This window comes from Sebastes umbrosus, chromosome 4 (assembly GCF_015220745.1).
Source record: "Sebastes umbrosus isolate fSebUmb1 chromosome 4, fSebUmb1.pri, whole genome shotgun sequence".
Taxonomy (NCBI): domain Eukaryota; kingdom Metazoa; phylum Chordata; class Actinopteri; order Perciformes; family Sebastidae; genus Sebastes; species Sebastes umbrosus.
In genome coordinates, this window is record NC_051272.1 from 4,749,221 (window position 1) to 4,772,160 (window position 22,940).

At 42.9% G+C, this 22,940-nt stretch overlaps 1 protein-coding gene across 1 annotated transcript in view; it reads left to right on the forward strand.

Moving 5' to 3' along the window:
- The first annotated feature begins 2,113 nt into the window (after positions 1–2,113).
- Positions 2,114–22,940, forward strand: part of cspg4 (chondroitin sulfate proteoglycan 4) — an 87,327-nt gene continuing 66,500 nt past the window's right edge. Inside the window, exon 1 of the mRNA XM_037768027.1 lies at positions 2,114–2,276. Coding sequence (XP_037623955.1) covers positions 2,201–2,276 — 76 coding nt within the window. The 5' untranslated portion in view covers positions 2,114–2,200. The remainder of the gene's footprint in view (positions 2,277–22,940) is intronic.

A 22,940-nucleotide genomic window follows, 5' to 3' on the forward strand; every position in this document is an offset into this window, starting at 1 on the left:
TTTGTATGCAGTTAATTTGAAGATTTCTGAGGAGTTGTTTGTTCAGTTGAGAAAAAAGAAAAGCTCTCATTGAGCTGCATGGGCTGAGCTCGACAGTGAATTACTGCTGTAAAGTTATTCCACACCTCAGAGGAAGTGTTTAGAAAATTCTAATTGTATTCCCATTTCAGCTGTCAGAGAGAACGAGAAATAATTTGCCAAGCGGCTGACTGTGAGACAGGTGAAATTGAACGTTCAGGCTTTGAGAGTGAACTTCCAGGTTTAATCTTAGCATCCAACCAGAAAATATGAATCCTTGTGAGGAGTGTGTGCATGTTCATTACCCCAAAAAAAAAAAAGAAAGTAAAAAGCCAAGTGGAGAACAATCAGCGACAGCACTCACCACCATTAAAGTCTCTCTCTCTGTGAGTGCCTTAGATAACTTGAGCAGTGAAACTTTTCCATTGTCCCAGCCCTATCAATAGATCACAGATGCTTAATGTGAATCCAACACAACACACCTCGGCGCTAAAGTGTGAGCAAATTAGCTTCGGGAGCAGGTTTGTTGAACAAAAACATAAAGAAGGAGACATTGATCAAGGGAAAGGCGAGGAAGATAAAGCGCCAAGAGAGTTGGGCAACCTGATTTGTCTTTAATTAAAAGTAAAAGGTTTATCCTTGCAGAAGGCAGCCGCTGGTCTCCAAAGGCCACTCCAATTACTGAGTGAGACAAAAGGAAGGAAGATCTACAAATCCAGGAGTGGTCAGACAGAGAGAGAGGCAGAGAGGTAGTGTTGCTAGGGATGAGGGAGTTCGGTTTGACGGGTGGTACGGGAAGAACTGATATGTGTGAGTGTGTTTGAATTAGGGCTGTCAAAGATAATGCAAATTCGATTTAATGCCACTAATTTCTTTAACGCATTTATGGTACGTGTCCACAGCCTCCGTCCTTTCCACGCTTCCCTATGTAAGCAGCCGTGCAACTGTTGTCGATCCAAAATAAAGACAGATTCAGCAACGGCGTGGCTTATTTCTCGCATAAAATGTTTTCAGAAACACATTTCTGTGAACTATTTTCGTGTTATAAGAGAAGAAAGTTTCCAAACGACCCGCCATGTTGGTTCCGGTTTGAAAGCTGGGAGCAGCAGCCCACGAGGGAAAGTGTTCATCCAATCAGGTGTGGAGTGCCTTGTGTCTAGTGGCAGCCCATCAAGCGTCCAATTCTGGGAAGCGAGGCGATCACTCGCGATAAAAAAACGCCCCTGGACATGAACCATAACTCAACTTATATATCGATATTTATGAGGTTGTATCAGGCTCAGTTTTAGAGCTAGAGTGAAGATACTGGTATCATATGAAACTAGAAAACCTAAAGAATCTATTGGTATCAACCCATGTCATACTAGCTTATCGTAAAGGAGACTAAATAACGCTCCAAAATTTTGGCGAGGAAAAAATGGCATGGCCATTTTCAAAGGGGTCCCTTAACCTCTGACCTCAAGATATGTTACTGAAAATGGGTTCTCTGGGTACCCACGAGTCTCCCCTTTACAAACATGCCCACTTTATGATAATCACATGCAGTTTGGGGGAAGTCATAGTCTGTCTGCCTGTTGAGCTCGAGTTTGCCATGTTAGGATTTGAGCATATTTATTATGCTAAATGCAGTACCTGTGAGGGTTTCTGGACAATATTTGTCATTGTTTTGTGTTGTTAATTGATTTCCAGTAATAAATATATACATACATTTACATAAAGCAATTATATTTGCCCACTCCCATGTTGATAAGAGTATTAAATACTATATGGTACATTTTTAACAGATAAAAAATGCAATTAATTTGCGATTAATTCATCGTGATTAACTATTTTAATTGACTGACAGCCCTGGTGTGAATGTATACGTGTGCGTGTGATGTTTGTTTGTATGTGAATGAATGTGTAAGTGCAGGGGCAGGAGGGAGAGGCAGGGTATGATTTTTTCCGTCTTTGAAGATGTGTGTGTGTGTGTGTGTGTGTGTATAAGTGTGCTGGTGAGAGGGGGGGGGGGGGGGGGGGTGTTTGAAAGAGGGCGTCCCTCTCATGGTCCCTCCCCAGCCCTGCCCCTTCACATGGAGGAGTATCCTGTAGCAGGTCCCAAAACTGGAAACTCATTCAGTCCCTTCTGAATGGAGTGTCTTTAACGTTGAGAGTGGAGGACTTAACTTTCAGCACGCAAACTATGAGAGCCATGCATTCGGTCCTGGTCGGTGCCTTCCTGACCCTGCTGCTCTGCCTCCCCAGTCCCGGTCACGGAGGTAAGTGCACACTGCAAATCACTCTGCTAGTGTCCTGTCTGGGTGTCCCCCCCCCCCCCCCCCTCCTTTCTCCCTTTCCTCTCTTCTGTCAGAGATGCACGAGAGCAGAGATCAGATCACTGTCCCTGTCTGAGGCTTCCCCAACGCATAAATCAGAGCATGGCAAGCTGATGAGTTAACGCCTCAAACTTTAACTTTAACCTGCACCAATATTGCACTGAGCAAAAAGTTTGAACAAACTCTACACCACGTCTTCTTTATTTTCTTTTCTTTACTTTTGTGTTGTCCACTCTCTCAGTCCTCGTACCATTCATTGCTCAGCAGTGAAACCTTCTTTCTCTTTGGATGAAACTCAATACATGAGGGGGAAAGATGTGCCAAGGGTCTGACTCTGGTCCAAGGTCTGAGACAACATCTGTCGGCTTTTTTTTTTTTCTTTGACTTTCAGTGTGTGCCCGGCCGAGTGTGTGAGAGCATTTACCTTCAGAATGTTTGCATTGAGAGCGCGTTGCCAAAAGGCAGGAGGCAGTGAAGTTGAATCCCTCAGTGGCTGGGAGGTGAGCTGAGGTCCCTCTGCCGGCAGCAATGAATGGCTCTTTCAGAGAGGTGGAGGCAGAGCTGCTCCTTATCCACCCGGAGAGGAGAGATGAAAGTGGGGGAGAGAGGAGAGGGGGCTAGTGAGGGAGGCAGTGTGTGTGTGTGTTCTGGGGAGGGGGATGCTGGGAGGCCCATACAATGGCCCCATAGTGCAGGAGGAAAGTCAGCTACAGATGTACGTCTCTCAGTATGACATGATGCAGCAGTTCTTCTTATTATCATTCCTCCTGCGTGTGAGTACAGTGAGAGTGGGATGTACAGTGAGGCAAATCCAGTACATGGATGGGAAGCTGAAACAGTGTCTCTCCAAACAGCTTAACCAGCTCACCTCAGCGCAAAATTGTACATATGGCAAGTTGGCAGGATCGGCCTTGGACTTAGAGCAGCTGTTGAGCCCATTGTCTTCCCCCGGCTGTCAGATCCTCAAACTCTCGCTGCAAATTCCACTCCAATTAAGTCCGGGCAAACCTCTCCATGAGTGTCTCATGTTGGCAGTGGAAGTGAAAAAAAGTGTCGCTTGATGTGAACGGGGGCGGGGGGGGAGCATCGCTTTGTTTTAGTGGCACAGAATCAAAAGCTCAGCTGGAGAGCGGGATTCAGATCGTCTGCACTGTGATCTGTTCACCACGAGCATGAGACGAGTCACTGGCCCCTTCTGTTTGCTCAGTTATAGAAAAACCACACTGATTGGCGTGACGGCGACACCTCCACTAAACAATCAGCTGAGCCAACTGAGTGAGTGTGGTCACACTGCACAGAAACTTTTTGCAGGAATGCAGATGTACATACAGTAGCTATAGTTAGCACTGATGGGTTAAATGGTGCAGTAGATGTAAGTTTCCACACATCTAAAACCAAACGCTCCTCTAATCAAAAGGATGGCGGAATAAAACTGTACGAGGGAACAATTTCTCCTCATCTAATTATCTGCTGGCACGATCTGCCTCAGTGTGAACAGTACTCACCCACTGACCCTGGAGAACTAATTGCTAATGTTGACCAGATGTACTGAGTCGCTGATTAGATTTTGGGCCCCCCCCATCGCTCCGCAAAATGCCTGCCACAAGCTGTCGGGGGACTCTTCCACCAACGACGAGGGTTTCATTTCTTCCCTGTGTTTACGATCTTCAAATGTCACAGGCCGCGTCCCACATGACGTCCAGATGCCTGGGCATTATTCAAAGTCGTTGGCACCTTTCTTTACAGAGTCACTGTGCAGTTGACTCTTACTATATTTCTCTACCATCAGGAAAGTCTTGCTCAGTAGCATTCGAGTTGAATCATGACCACAGGGAGCCTTCCCCTGTAATAATAACATTTTCCATGAGTTGTCTTCAGTGATGCTACCTACCACTTTCCCACAGTCTTACGCCATTGTGTTTCTTCCACCCACATAGCAGCCTCAAGAACAATTATGATGCAGTGTGTGAGCCAGCACGTTTTCATTACCAGGGGCGTCAAATACCGAGGCTTTGTCACGGCCACCGCCGTTCGATACCGCAGCGCACGACGTGAAGCGTTCTGGCCGTTCCATTATAATGTAAGCCCATCCGCGGCAACATTAAACGATCCGAGAAAGTGCGCCGGGAGTGTGGTGATGTAGTTTAAAGAGCAAAAGAGACACACCGGGAGGGCGGGAGACGAGGTGGATTGGTCCAACAAACACAAGGCTTTCATCCAGGAGACCGCTGTTCGTGACCCGTGCGTCACGTTACAATCAGCTGATCATTCCTGTCACGTGTTCACAACGTTAAGTGTCATTTTCACTGTACAAATGTAGTAGCTTTAAGCCCAACCATGTATTTATTTCCTAAACCTAACTATAGTGGTTTAGTTACCTAAACCTAAAGTGACACCGAGGGTAACTATGGTGGTTTTGATGGCGAAAATAAAGTGACGTCAAGGCGCGTGACAAAGTGGCGGTATGTGACGAGTCGGGATGAGAAAATCTATTCTATCATTTTCTCTGCATTTAGAACATATGAAGAAAATGTACGCTGAGATGTGAGATTACCCTTAATTCAACATTGCACCTGTGATTGGTAACACCATCCTTCACCTGCTGAATACCTGCCAACCCCTTCAGATTTTGTGAATTTCATTACACCATAGAGTTTAAGAGGGACGACCAGCGGGGTTCTGTATTCAGCGGCCATGCAAGAGCACTTTTTCCCTCTCAAATCAAGAGATGCTCACTTTATCGTGACTCCGTCTGAAATTGGACATGACATCTTCCTGTTTAGAGTCTTTAGAACAGCCTGCAGCTCTGTGACCATTAAGGCTGCACTTCAACCGCCACTTCACCAAGGTTTGGGAAAAATTGGCAGGGGCAGTTATTTCCAAACCATAAATTGCTCTCCAGTGCTTACATGTTGTTTGGTTGGCCTGGTAATAGAAGTATTTTTTTCTTGTTTTGCTGTCTGTTGATAGGCACACAAAGTTTGAGGTTGTCATGTAAATCTGTTTGGAAGTTTTGTGCTCCTGAGGAAGTCACGTCCACGTCCACTCCCCTCTGTTGGCCCAACAGTGCGAAGAGTTAATGACTTCTTTCTTGCCCCATTAACAGCCTTTCTAAAGAGTCTCCTGTTTGTTCTTTTGTTTTGTGTTGTTTTCTGAAAATCCATTTATAAAATATTGACGTTTTCTAAAATACAAATATGAACCGACAGATGACGAGACAGACAAACAGACGGAGTGGAGAGAAAACAAAACTCCTCTCCAACTCTGTTGGCAGAACTAATGATGTGAAAAAGCTACTAGATAATACTGTAAGAGCATCGATTGAAATATCACGTACCTAATTGCGAACGCTTGCTTTAAATTGCTCAAATAACATATAATAAGACAACAACAGCTACTTCAAACATTGTGTAATGGTTTATGCATATTTGTGAGTGTCTTGCTCCTGAATGTGTTTGCATTTTCAATTGCAAAGCTTAACGAGGGGATTTGCATCCCAAGACTGCATATGAGCCTGCTATCTCCCCTGGAGTATAATGTCACTATGGTAACAAGGAGAAATAAATATGAATTTTTCCTGGGCTTTGTGAAGTGTCTGCATACAAGGCCTCCATGTGTTCCTCGAGAGTTGGCTGGGCGAACAGTGTGACTACAAGTGTCTGCACAGGAGATTAATAAATCCAATATTTGCATTGGGAAATTGATGAGATTAGTGTTAGTGCTGGTTGTGCTGGTCCCACAGACACACTTTGTGACCCTCCCCTCACCTCTTAGTTTAAACACAACGTAGTGTTAGGACAGAATAAAAATGGGGCATTTGGAATGAATCCAAACAAGAAAATCAGTGTTTATAAATGCAGAGCAGAATGCGCCGTCCCTCGCCTGCTTTCTGTCTGTGGAAACTGAATGTCCAAAAGAGAAGAGGACACTTCAGCTTTGTGAAAAATGAGGAGAAAAGGAGAGGGTTTTACATATTATTTTCAATCACTTCAGTGCACACTTCCATCACGAACTTTTACACAAAATATGAGCTGTAATCTGTAACAAAACACAGCAACACACATTTCATGATTGAAAAAGATCTTGTTAGAATAATTTAAAGGCCCAGACACACCAAGCCGACATCAAACTAGTGGCAATGAAAGCGGACTGTTGCGTTGCCTCATGTCACTTTTGTGTTGGCCGAAAAGTTGCATTTGAACACACCGCAAAGACTACAGTTAGCACGTACGTTTTGCACTTGCGAGAGATGAAATAACTCTCCACACCAGCAGGCAGCGGTAGTCTGTATTAGTCATTCAAAAAGGGAAACCGGAAGGCCGAGGACTGCGGCTATACAAGCTGTTTTTATGGTACGTACATGAAACATTTTCACACCACTCTCACTCACCACTTAGCTTCATTCCAGATGTTCATGTCGCCTTGAAAATATCCGTGTGTTGGAATGATCAGATGAGATGAAGATGAAAAATGAGAAGAGCCTTCTGTATTATTACTCTTGACTTTACTCGTTACACGCTTGCTTTCCTCACTTCCGTTTCTCTTCTCGTACACTGATCGCTTAAGCTGAACAGCCAATCAGAGAGATTTCTCTCACCGAAGAGCTCTGCCGACGATTCAACCTCCGACAAGGGCAGACTAGAGCTGACGGTGCGGGACACACCGCAAAAACTAGGCCGACGGACGCTCACCGACGGCCCCAAACTGGCCAACGGCCGACTGTCGGCTTGGTGTGTCAGGGGCCTTTAGGAAATCAGAGCAAATCTATGATTGAGGGATTGCCTCTGCACAGCTCTCAACATGGCGACGGCAGAGCTAAAGGTGCTAACAGCGTTAACAGTGAAAATGACGGCTACAGTGCTGACAGGGCTACTCCACTAGATCTTTACATAGCAAATAGTTGTTTAATGCTATATTAATGCTCTGAATGTCGTATATATAGAGCCTTTAAAAGAGAGTAAACTCTGCTCTGCTGCAGAACAAGAGCATTTCTTCCACACCTTAAGAGTCATTCTTGCAGTCTGGACGACATCCTGACCATTAAGCTCGTCCTTTTGGCTGCATGAAAATGAGACTCGCAACTTTTCTGAGCATGGAAGACAATCAATATTGATAAAACTTCTGATATAACCTCCCTCATTTCTGCCTGCCTGGTTTTTTATCCCGGCGCTTTCAGAGTGAAAGTTGCAGTGAGTCATGGTTTATTAACTATTTTTGGGGGGATTCTGGCCCGAAGCAAACATCATCGTAGGAATCTAAAGTTAGCTGTATGGGCAACCTGCCTCACCCGGCTCCTTTCCTCTCAATAACTCCATCTTGTTATCACAGGTAGAATCTTATATCTGACCTGCAGCGACTGGATGGGCAGCAGTCTGCCCAGTGATTACACTGTCGGGCCCATAATGGCAATGTGAGAGGTTTGACTCCTGTAACAGCAGTAATTCCTGTCATGGTGCCCTTGAGCAAGACACTAAACCATTGCTGCTCTCTCACAGTGGGCTGCTGCAGTCAGATAAGCATGTCAGCTGATAGCTAGAAATGTAAAATGCAAAAGATTGCCTGAGAAAAGCCAGAGTTGATGACCGCTTTATCACTTAATTCACTGAACTACGGGATAATTCCAGTTTATTACAACGTGGGTCTCATTTTCAGTCTTTGCCATCATTTGTATCAGTTATGATAGCGTACTCAAGTCAATGCTGAGATCTTGAAACAGGGTTACATCCCTACAAAAACAGGGTAAGAAAATTCAATGGTCTAACAATCAGATGGGGTAAATAAGCCAATACTTTAGCCACATTATCTAAACACATTTATTAGGAGGCAAAACTGAAAGTGAATGAACCCTAAACGCACATGATTACGACTAGTATGGGAGGTCAAAGTTGATCCAGTAAATCGGTCCGTAAACTGTGATGGATGTTTACAACTGACACTTTGGGTAGTCATTTTAATCTTCATCTTTGGTTTCTCTTCCAAAAAATGTGGCTAACCTTGGTACAAGGCTAGATAACTGACTGGGCAACAGCTCCGAGGCCCCAGACTCTCAGGAGTCCCAAAACCTCCGGGTTCCCAGTGTGGTTGCTACTTGCATACAGTCTATTTTCAAAATACATTTCCAAAGTAGGTTTACTTAGTTTTAGGTTAGGTTTAGGCAACAAAAGTACTTGGTTAGGCTTCAGAAAAAAATCAGGTTTGGGTTAAAATAAGGATATTTCCTACATCAAATAACTACTTTGTTATGTAACTGTTCGTCTTTCTGCCGCTCCCGTCCAGTATGGAAATCTGATTTTATGATCCGCGTATTTGATTTGGCACAGGTTTTATGCTTGATGCCCTTCCAGACACAAACCCCCCAATTCATTGCACCTGGAGAGGGGGTACATGTTTTGGTGTTGGGTGGACTCCGTAGAACCCCGAGGACAGCCACGCATGCAAACATCCAAACTCCACCCGTTTGTTACATAACTGACGTTAGTAAAGTACGGAAGTTACGTAACAAAACTACGGTAAAATAAGTCAACGTTGACTTGGTTAAACACGGGACACTAACAGCTCTCCATCCTCCCCTCCCAACCGCATTACACGGACTTTCTCGCTCTTTATACTCAGTCAGTTGCTCTGACTGTCTAATAATGACGCGGATGGGTTTACACTGGAGTCTGTTGGAAGCTTGGTGCGTCCCATAGACGCTAAAGGGTGCCAAACTAAAGGGTGCCAAACTAATTGTTAATACATGTGCAGGGAAAAAGAAAAGAGATGTGGAGAAATGGTGGATCAAAAGGGACCTACTAGCACATTTTTACCCCAAGACTCCATAGTTGGTTAATGTGGCCCTGAATACGGTTTTCTTTAAAGCCAGTCTGACTCTCTTATGGTATAATTACTGACAGGGATAATGGCCAAACTACAAAAATAAGATCCAAGTTGTAATAAATCAGAAGAATCCCTTTAAGCAGCAGAAACATGCGATGAAGCTATCAAGTTGTCCTTCACAGGGCTACAGATGTGCCAGATGCACAACTCTTCCAAAATAAGAGAGAAATACTGCCTTCCTTCTGAGTGTATCACAGGCGCTGTTGTCAGAGGACTCAGCGGCTTCGAAAGCACATATCACAACTCAGTTTATTCTCATTGTGATGCAAGAACAGTGAAAAAGAGACATGTCCCTCGCCTTGAGGACTCTATAGTCCCCTGGCAGATGATCTTTCCCACATTGCTCTCTTTGAGGTTGCTGGCTGTCAACGGCGGGCTGCTCAGATTATATTTTAGGGCCATGATCTGCTTAGAGCGGGCAGGCAGCCCACACACAGACCTCATTTAGCCCTGGATGTGTACACAAAAGAGTTTCTGTACATAAACAGAGGCCCAGACTCTCTCTCCTTAGGTGGAAAGGTCAAAGGCCATCTCATGCTGTGCTCCCGTGTTGTTTTAACCCCTTCCACGTCAATCAGATAAGTCGGTGGAAGGGGGTTTTGCTGCAATTTAGTGACGGATGGTCTACACCCAGATTTCAGGTCTGTAAGTGGCAATTTGGGATTTCAAATTGTTGTTAAACTGTTATTGCCTTGTCGCCATGCAATTTTATGGCAATTCTAAAGACACAGTCTGACCTACAGCAGTAGCAGCAGCAGCGCGGGGAATAAAGCTGCATGGGTGGAAATAGTCAACACTTACTCCTGAGGAATACAGAGTTACAGTAAATGTCTTGCAGAGGGGCATTCCAACATTTAGCATTATCGTCACATTTGTTAATACTTGGAGTTTTACAGTTACAGTTCTTGGACTTTTCACATTTCTTTGTGTTGGCCCACTGAACAGGATAATAAAGTTTAACAGCTGTATTTTTCATTTACCATATTTTTCACAAAATGTGTGGACATGGTACAGAAAGATCTCCGCTCATCATACTTCTCACTCCTTGATTAACTTTGTAATTGCTTACCATCTACAATAATAATACGACAAAGAGTCTACAGCCATGCTAACAGCTGCGTTAAGCTGCACTTAAGCACAGCAGAGCTTTTTTAGCTAACTTTAGCATGCTAACATGCCTACAGTGACAATAATAATGTGCATATGTTTAGCAGGTATGCTGTTTGCCATCTTCACCACCTTAGTTTAGCACGTTAGCATGCCAGCATTTGTTGGCACTAAATACAAAGTGAGCTTGGAATCCAACAGGCAACGCAGCAAAAGTGCTTGAGACAAAGTCCTATAAAATTGATGTCCTTGGCCAAAAGCTTGACATACTCGGAAATCTGGAAAGTAGATTAGATTTGGTTCATGATGTTCTTGAGGATATTGGGTTCATTGCAGCCGCAGGCAGCAGGATATGGATAAGAATAAGATTAATGTCAATTACTGAACATAATACAGTAAAATAAGAATAAAACAAACCAAGTGTGCTGCAAAAGATCAGAAAGACAAATACTACCTACTTAGATTCACCATGTGGCACATCAGGATACCTGTAGGAACACAATGAGGCCAAGACCTGAAGCGGAACATTTAAAAATCAAAGTGTGTGTTATGACCCAAAGAAAGACGGGCTTATATTCTTTCCCCACTGCAGCAACCCAGCTCTGAGTGTTTATTTTTGATAAGAGCTGTTGGGGAGTTTAGTGCCCAAAATGAAAACTCCAGAGAAAATTCTCATCATCACAGAACTGCCAAGTTTTCAATAAGCAGGAATTATGCATGACCAGATGTCTCGATACGAGTGGCCTCTACGGGTTTTCCTTCTCTTTTTTTTTTTAGAGAATAGTCTGTTTTATCATTTTTGTTTGAATAGGGAGGAATCAGCTCTATTCTGGCTGCCATTGTTTCTCTTATCCATTGAAAATAAATTAAAAGGAAAAAGAGAAAATGTCTTCGTACTCCCAAAGGGCTGCTATGGAATTACTCAGTTTACCCCCAAGATCAGCTCTCAAGATCTTCCCTTCCTGTTTATCGTCAATGTTATCAACTGGTCATATCATCTGATATTGTTATGTTACATCATATGATATAAATTAATGCCTAAATCAGATTTAGGAACAATGCTGGCTTTGTTGAACACTCTCCATCGCATGCAACTCACATGCCCTGATCAGTGGAATCAGACCGATGTGGCCAGTGCGGTAAGAACAGGCAGCTCAGGCACTGGAAAAGCAGCGTGAATCATGGGAAATGTTTCCAGCGTTGGGCTGACTCATCTGAGACGTGTTAGGAAAAGCCTGAGCTTTCCACTCCAACATCTGGAGTCGGCTCAGTCAGGTAGTACCGAGCCAAAGCTGGAGGCTTTAATCAAATTGTCCCTCCACTTCTCTTGCCTAATATAGACAAAACAACCGCAGTGAAAGAATGCGAGGGTGCCGCAATTAGCCGAGTTTCTGAAGAATGCTCAGTGTTAGATCTGAAGTAGTTCCTGAAACGGGCACTGAGAGACCGGTTTGTTATCAGATGAGTGTTTTATGTTTGTTCTCTTAGCAACCCTCAAACATAGGGAACTTCTTTCTAGCAAGTTCTATACACAGGAAGTCACACACAGTAGTGATTCAAACACATTGAATGAAAAAAGTCTTTGTAAATCGTCTTTAAAGGGACATTGTGTAGGATCTGGCGGCATTTAATGATGTGGTTGCAGATTGCAACCAACTGAGTACCCCTCCACTCACTCCTACCTTTCAAAGACAGCAGTAACGTGAGCCGCCGAGTGCAAAACCGTTGTATCGCCGTTCACCTCGCTCAGAGGACATCCTTACCATAATAGCACTACTTTAGGAGCAACGGAAGTCAGACGGCGGCTGGCGGTACCGCAGTTTTGCACTCTGCAGCTCACGTTACTGCAGTGTTGCAGTTTCACAAGCGTGTCGGAGAACTACGGTGTCGACGACGGAGGCCACCATCTACGTCGCCCCATGTCATCTTTGTCTTGGCCAAAAAGTTGCACTCAAACACACCGCAAAGATTAGTCGACGGCGAACTACCATGTACGTCCTGCGCCTGCGTGAGATGCAATCACTCTCCCAACCAGCAGATGGCCGTAGTCTGTATTTGTCATTCAAAAAGGGGAAACCGGAACACCGAGGACTGCAGATATACAATCCGTGGTTATGATACATACATGAAATAAAGCGTCGTTTGCTGACCATTTTTCACACCACTCTCACTCACCACTTAGCTTCATTCCAGATGGCCACATCGTTGTGAAAATATCCATGTGTTGGAATGATCAGATGAGATGAAGATAAATAATGAAAAGAGTCTTCCGTGTTTTTCCTCTTGACATCTGTTTGTGTTCTCGTGCACTGATTCGTTTAAGCTGAACCAACGGGCACCGCCGCCAATTCAACATGCTGAATCGGCCAAAAAAACTCAGACACCGGCAAACTAGAGCCGACGGTGCGGGACACACCAAGAAAATAGGCCGACGGACGCTCACCGACGGCCCCAAACTGTCTGACGTCCGACCGTCGCTTCAATGTGTCGGGTTCTTAAAAACATGAAAGGCTCCCTCTAGAGCCAGTGTTTGGTTTATCCGTTCTGGGCTACTGTAGAAGCATGACGGAGCAACATGGCGGAGCAACATTGCGGACTGTGTAAAGAGGACCCGCTCCCTATGTAGATATGAAGGACTCATTCTAAGCTAACGAAAACACGATTCTTATTCTCAGGTGATTATACACTAATGAAAACATAGTTATGAATATTATATTTCATTTATAGATGCCCCGAAATGTTACACACTGTTCCTTTAGTATTCATGTACTGTATATTGCATTTCACATGTGTTTAAGTTTTGTTCTACATAGCGCTATCCCTCAGAGAAGTCCAGCGGAGACAGTAGCTGGTGCATGAATATGACTCACTATTTTAAATATAGAGAAATCCACTGTGGGTGCGGGGACTCCCTCCAGCCCGGAGGGCGCATGACTCACAAGCACAAGGCCGCTGTGGTTAATCATGAGACATCCGACGCCAAACTAATAGTTTTTTGTGCTTCTAATTAGCTCTTGACTCCAAATGTTATTAGCCTTTGCTCCAAGACAAGAGGATTGAGCTTTAAGCCTCAAGGGGCTATGATATATTAATCTTCTGAGAGAAATAAAATAGTTTTAAACAGTGCGTTTGGTCACAGACAAAGTTTTGACACCAACAAAGTTTAGAGATTCTGGCAAACACTTGAAACCTGGTGGTTTACTTCACAAATGAAGTGACTTTATTGTCTTTATTTCAAAGTAAAAATGAACATGAACTTCTCGTTTTTTAATCCATGCAGCAAGTCTCCTGCTCTATCAGTCCCACAACATGGCAGCGGGAGGCTGCAGCTACAGTAGGAGGGCCACTTTTCACAGCATGCTGACATGAACGCAAATCAGCGCCAACTTCCATCCTGTTGGAAATCTTCATCAGCACCGCCGAGGGACCATGAAGTGTTCTGAGTAATTTGACGCCAGACGGCCTCATTACAGGCTGGGTTCAGACAGAATCAAGGGGGCTGATGGGTAGCACCAGGCCTGGGATCGGGCAGATGACAGTCTGGAATAGCTTGCACAAGATAAATATAGCTAGACGGGAGAACGGACAACAGAGCATGTTGCTTCACATGGCGTTGAAGAAAGATTGAAGGGGGAGGAAAGGGGATACAGGGTGGGGCTTTTTGTGTGTGTGTGTGTGTGTGTTTATGTGTGTGTGAGGGTGTGTACTCTGCGTGTGCTGTGGTTCACACAGATCCCAGTGTTCGGGAGCCCGAGCGAATGTCGTCATCCCCCTTTTGGTTATGAAGGCTTAAAATAACCGGAGGAAACGATGTGTCACTTGAAGATTGGTTTGACTGACTGTACTGCCGGCCGCAGTAGCATGAAGCTGAGAACAGCTGCACAGCGGAGCTGAAGCACACGTCACTGGTCCGCCGAGCCAGACAACCGAGCTCCTTGTGCAATCATGTGTTGAATCTTTCACACACTTGTGGCAAAACAGATGCTAAAAAGTTCTGCGTAGTTTCACAGAACATCGTGGAGTGAGCAGATTATGTGTTGTGGGCATCAATTATATGATAATTAAATTATTCCTTCGCTGATTAGATTCTATCACCTGCTGTTTGTCACATAAAAAATGTCATTCATGACTACATTCAGGCATGTAGAATAGTTAGTGGCTGAGACAGGAAATAAAGTAATCAGCGAAGAACAGAAGTAAAACACTAGTATTCTATTGACATGCGCTTTCTTGATCTAGATTAGCAGACTGATAACCACTCTTATGTCTGTATGATAAATATGAAACTAAAGCTACTGTAGCAGACGGTTAGCTTAGCTTAGCACAAACACTGGAAACCGGGGCGGAGGTAACAAAATCCGCCTACCTGAACTAGAGCTTTGACTCTCTGCCCTAGCCCGATTGGGCCCGACCCACTGGGTTCGACCCAGGTCAGGTTGTAATTTCTCAAAATTACCTTGGGCTTGAATGAGGTCGGGTTCGCACCAATTTCCCAGTGTTTTTTTTATGCAGACCTTATATTATAGTTTTAGGAAGGAGAAGGCGCTTGTCATAGATCGTGTCATATATGTCTGTTACCGCACTGAAAAGACTTTAGTTGACTTTAGCTTCAATATAGATTTCTATTAATTCCTGCTGCCGTGGTTTCGGACTCGGGTTGGGCTTGGACAGAAGCTATGCGGGTTCATGTAGGGTGGGGACTGATTTTTTTTGGGCCCCGATCATAGCTCTAACTCGCTCTTCTAAAACTCACTATGTCTCATCTATTGAATCCATTTTAAAAAGTGTTAAAACAGCATGTAATGTCAGGCTAAAGCTGTTTCCACCTGTTCCAGTCTTTGTGTTAAACTACTAAGCGGCTTCTGGCAGTGGCTTTATATGTGCTGCACAGATACAGTATGAGAGTGGAAGCAGTGGTACAGTAGTTGAACTACTGCTTTAAAGAAAGGAAGAAAAAGCAGCACACTCACAACTCTATCTATGCCATCTACTGTATTTATGTTTGATTCTATGCATTAACAAATCGTCTTTCTGATATATATATAGTGCAAAGGACAAAATATGCTAAAATTGAAAGTAGGTATACTCATGTTTTCCTACTCTGTGATTTTTTGCTTTTGCTGGTTCTCAGAAGGTGGACGTATTGATGTTTTAGGCCTGACTAAGCTTTAACTGACCTCTCAATGGACTGTTCACGTTGATTGCTCTGTGAACATAGTGATTTGAAACTCCACTTGTACACAATTAACATGTCAGTCAGACAATTACTGGCTTTTTTTTCCTGAAGGAGACAAGACATGCTGAAACATTGATCCACAGAAATCAAACTAAAACAACTGCATCAAAGTTAACAGTGTGCTGCTTTCTGTTCCTTCCATAAATATATAAAGTAAAACATCCATTCACCACTCTCAACTTCACAAATTTGGGGAGATTGAGCTGATAAATGATGCCTGATTAAACAAACAGAGGAATGTAAACTATCGTATGGAAGAGAAAAAGAGATTAGCAGAAATGAGAAAACAAATCGGAATCTTTGAGCAACGAACAACAGCAGCTGAAGTCAACAAATGATCGGCCAAACCAGAAGAAATGCAGATGACAGTAGAGAGGAGTGTGCACCGACAACAACTAGTATTTTTGTGGCCAGCTATGCAATGTGATGCATCATAGTGCGCCAGATCGGGCCATGGGAATAGACCCTAGGGAATGCAAAGATACGGAGTCGGGAAGATGACCACGCGTGACCCCGGAGCATCCTGTCGCTTTATGGCCAAAAATGCATTCCCAAGCTCCTCTTTGTCTATTCTATAAGTGACCACAAAGTAGACACTCTGGATGTTTTAAACATTGTTGAGTTCGGTTTATATTTGGTGAGCTTAATTGCAAAGCTCTCAGATTTATTTTTTTTATGGCTCTCTGAAGTGGGAGTGACGGTAGATTTAAACACCATGGGGACGTCGCCACAACAAGAAAACTTCCATTTCAACCAATGATACACGTGGCCTGTTCAGATATTCACATCTAACAGAAATGTGGTCCAGCCCGTGTTTAATAACCTCCAGAGGCTGTTGAGCTAATTTGCAGTGTTAGAGAGCATTTTGCTACACATAAGGATACCAATAACCATCGGATGGCAATTAGTTTAAGGTCAGCCTAAGGGGGGAACATTGAACTCGCTTTTTCTGGCTGCCTGATTCTCTAATGCACATTCATTTATTAGAAAAATTTGCTGGTGTTTCTTTTACCCTTCTTTCCATTAAATGCATAAACTATTCTTATAGATGTGTGGTAAAGTACAAACTAAATGTGTTATGTAACCGGATGGCCATTTAGTCAAAGTTTATTTAGGGGAAAGTCTGGTGTGTGGTATTTGCTGTAAGTCCTAAATAATTTAAAAGGGTTTAGATCCTCGAGGTGTTGAACTAACACTTGAACTAACCGATTCCCATCTGTGAAAGTCGCAATTATAAGTCTGTCTGCTTCTTCAGCACCCCAGACAGCACCATTGATTTATCAATACACGCAGAGTTAGGCCACTCGCAGCTAACGGTGCTAACAGCGCTAACACTGAACAGCAAAAGTGCTGACAGAGATAACAGTGTTAATCAGAAGGGGAAGCGGAGGGGGGGCGCTATGTATACCGCTTTACCTATATTTCATGACGTTATCAGCTGTAATCTCCGTATAAGAGTAGTGCTGAGCGGCAGCCGTGAGCTAACCAGTGAGGTACCCTCACATGCACGAACACTCAATCGGCCCGGCTATGTCAACAAAGCAAGGAGAAGCTCGGATTATAACACAGGCAGACGGAGAGCGACTTCATTCTCTGCTCAGGTAGACATTACTCCTCTATATCTTTACATAGCAAATACTGTAGTTGTTTGCTGCTATATTAATGCTCTAGATATCGAATTTTGCACATTTAATAATATATAAACGTGTACAGTATAAACTCATTACTGTAACGCAGTAAGTAATTTAGATATTTTTTCAGCACAACATGGGATATTTCAATATGTATGCTGCAGTGATATCACATGATGTTATAAAAAGTTATAATGCCAAGAGGTCAGAAGAAAAAGTAAAATAGAATGTTTCAACAACTTATTAATTTACTACATACAAAAAAATTTACTATCTTGAAAAATTAAAAAAATGAAAGACTCAATCACAATAGAACCGGCATTATTTCGGGCTCGTGTCACTTCCGCCGAAGTCTTTACGTAGCTCAGTACACTTCAGATAACTATCTTGATATCTGTTTACTCTCTGAAGGTCGCTTCCGTGTTGCAGAAGATTTCTAAATGTGCAGAACAATATCTAAATCTTCGCAATCACGTTTGTAAATCGGTAATGCAACATTTTTGCACCCGTCATTTGGCGCAGTGCTTTGCACACGGTTCACCACCTAATTAACACAGCTCGTGACTAGAGAGGAGAGACTCAACATGTTGGTGTCAGCCGGAAATCTAATTCACCGAAACAGTAACGTCAAAGAGTTGTTTGTTTAGTCGGAATTAGATAAATATTTACATAAAATATTGAATTATTGAATTATTATTCTTGAATCATTGAATTAAGTGTCCAAAAATGATACAATGTTTCCTTGATGGACTACCAAGACCCTGGCGGGATTATAACAACAAGTGGCGGCTCGCTGTAACGACTGAATGGTGCCCTGTAGGACAGTTTTTAAAGTAAGTTTCTACATGCATCCGTTACAGAGATATTATTCAAAATATGAAGTGCTTTTGCAATTGACGCGACTCACCTCGTGCTGTTTCCACATCAGCCGATGGATCCAGAAGCTATGATCCTTAATTGAATCGACTAATCAGCCTGAGTTCAGTCTCAAATTGGAGGTGTAGGACTGTAAGTGAAGAGGAGGCACTTTTAATCAGGTTTAAATTATGACTCAATTGAGACATGATGGATGGGGAGGCCAGTTTAAGGAGGGTGGGTCTGAAGGCTTCTACTCTACTTTAGCAGACAGTGAAAGAGAGGTCAGTTTAAAATAGAAATCCCTGGAAAGTGAGGTCCAAACTTTAAAATAGGAGTATCCTCCCATGATTAGATTTCATTCTCATCTAAAAAAAAAAACAGTTTTACAGCTGCAACCAGACATTATCCATCCAGATAGCACACCAGTTTGTTGAGGGGTGGAGGTTTCAGAGAACTGATAAGACAAAATAAGATTTGATACAATCAATCATAGTGAGAGAAATATGAAAAGTTTAAAAAAATAACACTGTTAACGTTTTCCTATCTCTGCCAAAGTACAGATTTGCCTTCGGTAATTTGTCATATTTGTGGAAGTGTTAACACTAACTCGCTCAGCAGCTGTTGTTGCAGAGGAATCCCACTGTCATCTAACATGCAGCTACTTGTGAGCACAAATATTTTCCTGGCAGCAGAAAGTGGAATAAACCGGGTTCACTGCCTTGCCAAACTGTGGATTTCATTTCCAGACGTAATTGAACATGGTTGTCAAAGGTAGAGAAGACTTTCATGTTATCTTAAAGGTTGCATGTGCTGTATTTCTGCTTTCCCCTTGCATTTACATGACACTTAAAGGACCAGTGTGTAGCATTTTGGGGGATCTATTGGCAGAAATGGAATAAAATATGAATAAGTATGTTTTCTTTAGTGTGTAATCACCTGAAAATAAGAATCGTTGTGTTTTCGTTACCTTAGAATGACCTGTTTATACCTACATGGGGAGCGAGTACCCTCTCCACGGAGTCCACCATGTTGCACCACCATGTTTCTACAGTAGCCCAGAACGCACAAACCAAACTTAACTTTTCCTGCTTGGGCTGGACTCGATAACGCTCCCGTCGCCGCCGCTCTCTCTCTCTTGCTTCACCACTCACTTCCCATGTAAACACACACACTCAATGCACTGGCTGACCATTTGCGTTTTTGTGTTGGCCACCGTAGCTCTCCAACACGCTTAGCACACGGGAGAGGCTTCAGTTGGTTGCTCCTCACCTCACCGCTAGATACCGCCAGATCGTACACACTGGACCTTTTAATCATCAGGGATTGCAATTATCATGGCAATTGAAAGTAAACATCTAACGCCAGTTAAATTAATCAGCTTGACAACAATGAATGAAATTAAACACAATAAAAAATAGTCCTGAATAATAGATCACTGATTAGGTTAATCATGGACGTCGTTATTAGAGGCTGCAAAATAGGCAACAGGCCCCACTTCAAGCTATACCACTTCTGCTTGCAGCTAACAGTACATGCTTGTAAAACACATGTCAGCATCGCTGTAACCTTCCCTTCTCCTCTGATGGGAAACCTTTAGTTGCTCTCATAACTGGCTGACTTTTTGAACATGCACTGAGGAGCAGCCAACTCTACCTTGCCAAAAATGTCTTCCCAGTGTTTTACTGGGAACGCTCACCCCCAGATAGACTGTTTTAAACATGACACCTATAGTGCTCTGCTGAGAGGTAAGATCCAGTATACCCTTTAGTAATAAAAACATGATTTGGAGGTCTGGAAATTTGAAATAGTGCATTACTGCCAGGGAATGTTCAGCCTTTACCTGACATCTGTCTTGGTGCACGCATGTAGGCCAGCATTCCTGAGCCCCGATGTTGAGCCGAGTGGATACAGTTTGGAAGCTGATGCAGGGAATTAGCTCTACAGTACTTCTCAAGTGGGAATGAAACATAAAACAGCTGCATAGAGATGTCAGTGAAGTTAGGATTCAGTTTGGCTGAAGAGTCTTTGTTGTACGCAACACGAATAATACTGGAAGAAAAAATGTGTTTCCATTGTAAGAGATGTGGGACTAAATCCACAGTCCTTGTTTCGTGCAAAAATATATTCAGAAGTTTCCGAATAAGCTAACATGAGGCTCAAAGACTCAATTGATTTATGTTTCCGCCCCATTAGAGGGGCCAGAAATGTAACCGGATGGTGAGGTCAGTCTGTCCAAAAGGCTACTTTTGTCCAGAGCAACATATCTCTATGAATACTGGTTGGATCACCATGACACTTTGCAAGGACATTCAAGGCCACAAGAGAACAGTTCCTACTAATATTTATGTTTTTCTGACTTCTTTAGTGTCGCCTTCATGATCCATGCTGTTTTTTTCTCAGGCTTTATGTACTGTAGACACAGCGGTGCTTTGAGCTAACGTCATCATGCTAACTAGCTCCCAACGGGCTACCATGCTGATGCCAAGCATGTGTGATGTTCATGTTCATTTAAGTTTAGTGTGTTAACCATAGACTGTATATAAGAAGTGGACGTAGTCACCGTGACGCCACCCATTGGTTTGTGCACTGCCATTTTGAAGTAGGCTCCTTTTCTCATAGACTTCTATACAATCAGACTTATTTTAGCAACCAGAGGAGTCGCCCCCTGCTGGCTGTTAGAAAGAATGCAAGTTTAAGGCACTTCAGCATTGGCTTCACTTTTTAGACCCAGAGGTAGCCCGCTGGTGCTAACATGCTAACATTTGCTGCGTAGCACTTAACACAAAGGAAAACTGAGGTACATAGGAATGTCATTAGGTTTTGGTTTGTTTGGTCATAAACCAAAGTATTGGATGATTTAAAATTTTGACCTGAATAAAGCGCATACTGCCAAAGTCCATCATGTAAGTGCAGTACCCATCCTGTCAAATATTCCATTTGAGCCCCTTACTGATCTAATACACCGTGACTATCAGACAGCTTTTTCCAAAGGTTTTAGTCCTGGACGCTGGGTTATGTGAAGTGTTTCTATCAGATGTATGATTCATTCTGGAGCAGACCTCCTCAGACCTAAACTATTGATGGTGGTCTCCATGTGAACTCGCTTCTGACTCTTGAATCGCTCCACGGTGAGGTCATTTGGAACAAACTCAGTGGCCCCGAAACAGACTGTCTGTGTCGAGAAACATGGGAGTAGTTGGATAATATTTAGGCTGTTGTACTGGATTTATGAATGAGACTTTAACTAAGAGCAGGTGTGTTGTGTTACAGTTAGAATATACTTCCTTCCCGTGAGTAGTGAGCTACAGAAATATATTGTTTACAAGAAAAGGGGCTCCGTTGCATTGTTGAGTGAAATATAGATAAATAATGTTAAACCACTGAAACTCAGAGTCTCATATGGGAACATGGTATGATTTTAGTGAATCCACACATTGTGTGAGGAGGATGCTGTGGTGGTGCAGAGCTGGACATTTTATTGCCAAATCCAACAGGAGCAGCTCAGCTCCACCCTGCCTCGCCCTTCTGGGTCAGCTCTCCTCTGCCTCCGCCTCACACGCCAAGGACGTCAAAATATATGTCAAAAATATGAATACAGTGACTTAATTTTATATACAGTATATACATACATAGTATATAACTACGGCATACACAATGAAATTAAAATCAGATAACAAAGACAGCTTTGACAACGGTTTTCAATTCAAGACTTCATAATCATTGCTACCTGTTTCTCTCTTTGCTTTTTTACCCCACCTTAAGGCCTTTACACACCGGGGGCGTGGCGAATAAAAGACACGAAAATGCAAAATACTTGAATATTATATGTTTAGGGCTTTTATTGTGAAAGGTAAGAATGGAAGGAGTGGATCTGGTCTGCGCTGCCTTTTTCAAGGTTGAAAGGAGTAATAAAGTTTGCCATCTCGGTTCAGACTACGGAGCCTCCGTGTTGTTGTTTCACAACTATAGGCACAACTCAATCCATTCCACAAAACATGATTGGTTGACGCCTTTATTCGCTGTGTGAAAACTCAAAAAAATCGACCTCGATCCGAAAAAAAATGTGGCACTTTTTCGTAGTGTAATATTTGAGTTCTGTGTGAAAGTATTCATGACAAAAACAACCGTTTGAAAAAAATATTGATGTGCGAATTAATCTAGGTTAATTATTAATGAATTATTAATCAGCTGTAAATTAAACGCACGAAAAAAACGTCCCCAGTGTGTAAAGGCCTTTACTTTTAGCCCGTACAGTCATTTTGTGGCCTCATCCAATGATATCCCACAAAACAAACTGAAATTATTTCTGCCTATGTCCCAGACGTGTCTGCATAACTAACATTTGACATAAACCTATGAATACTTTTCTCAGTATACAGTTGAGTCAGTGTACAGCAGCACATACTCATACAATTATACCAGAGCATGTATGTTGGATGTTTTCCGGAAAGATGATTATCTTCAATTATGGTTTTCTGTAATTTCTGCTATAATAAACATATACGTATGTAGATGACATGTACCAAACTACTGGTCACCTTATTTTACTTTATGTGTCCAGCAGCATTCTGCGGAACCAAGACACTCGACAACAAAGGGACTATTGTATCTATTGTATCTACAGACAGTGTTACTCATATCCAAACTGTTGGCTTGGAAGCCACACAGCATAGAGCGTTTTTTTTTATTTTTATATAACGCATCATGCACGCATTCCATACTGTGCAGTGCAGCGTTGTTGACGCTTTTATTTCCATTGGCCTTATTCTCAGCGAATCGACCACATCTGTAGAACATCTGAATGCCAGCTGGATGGTATCGGATGCCTTTGGCAGGATTATCGAGAATCAGTGCATTTCGGAACAGCACTCATTAGTAGTCAGAAATATATGGGCTGCT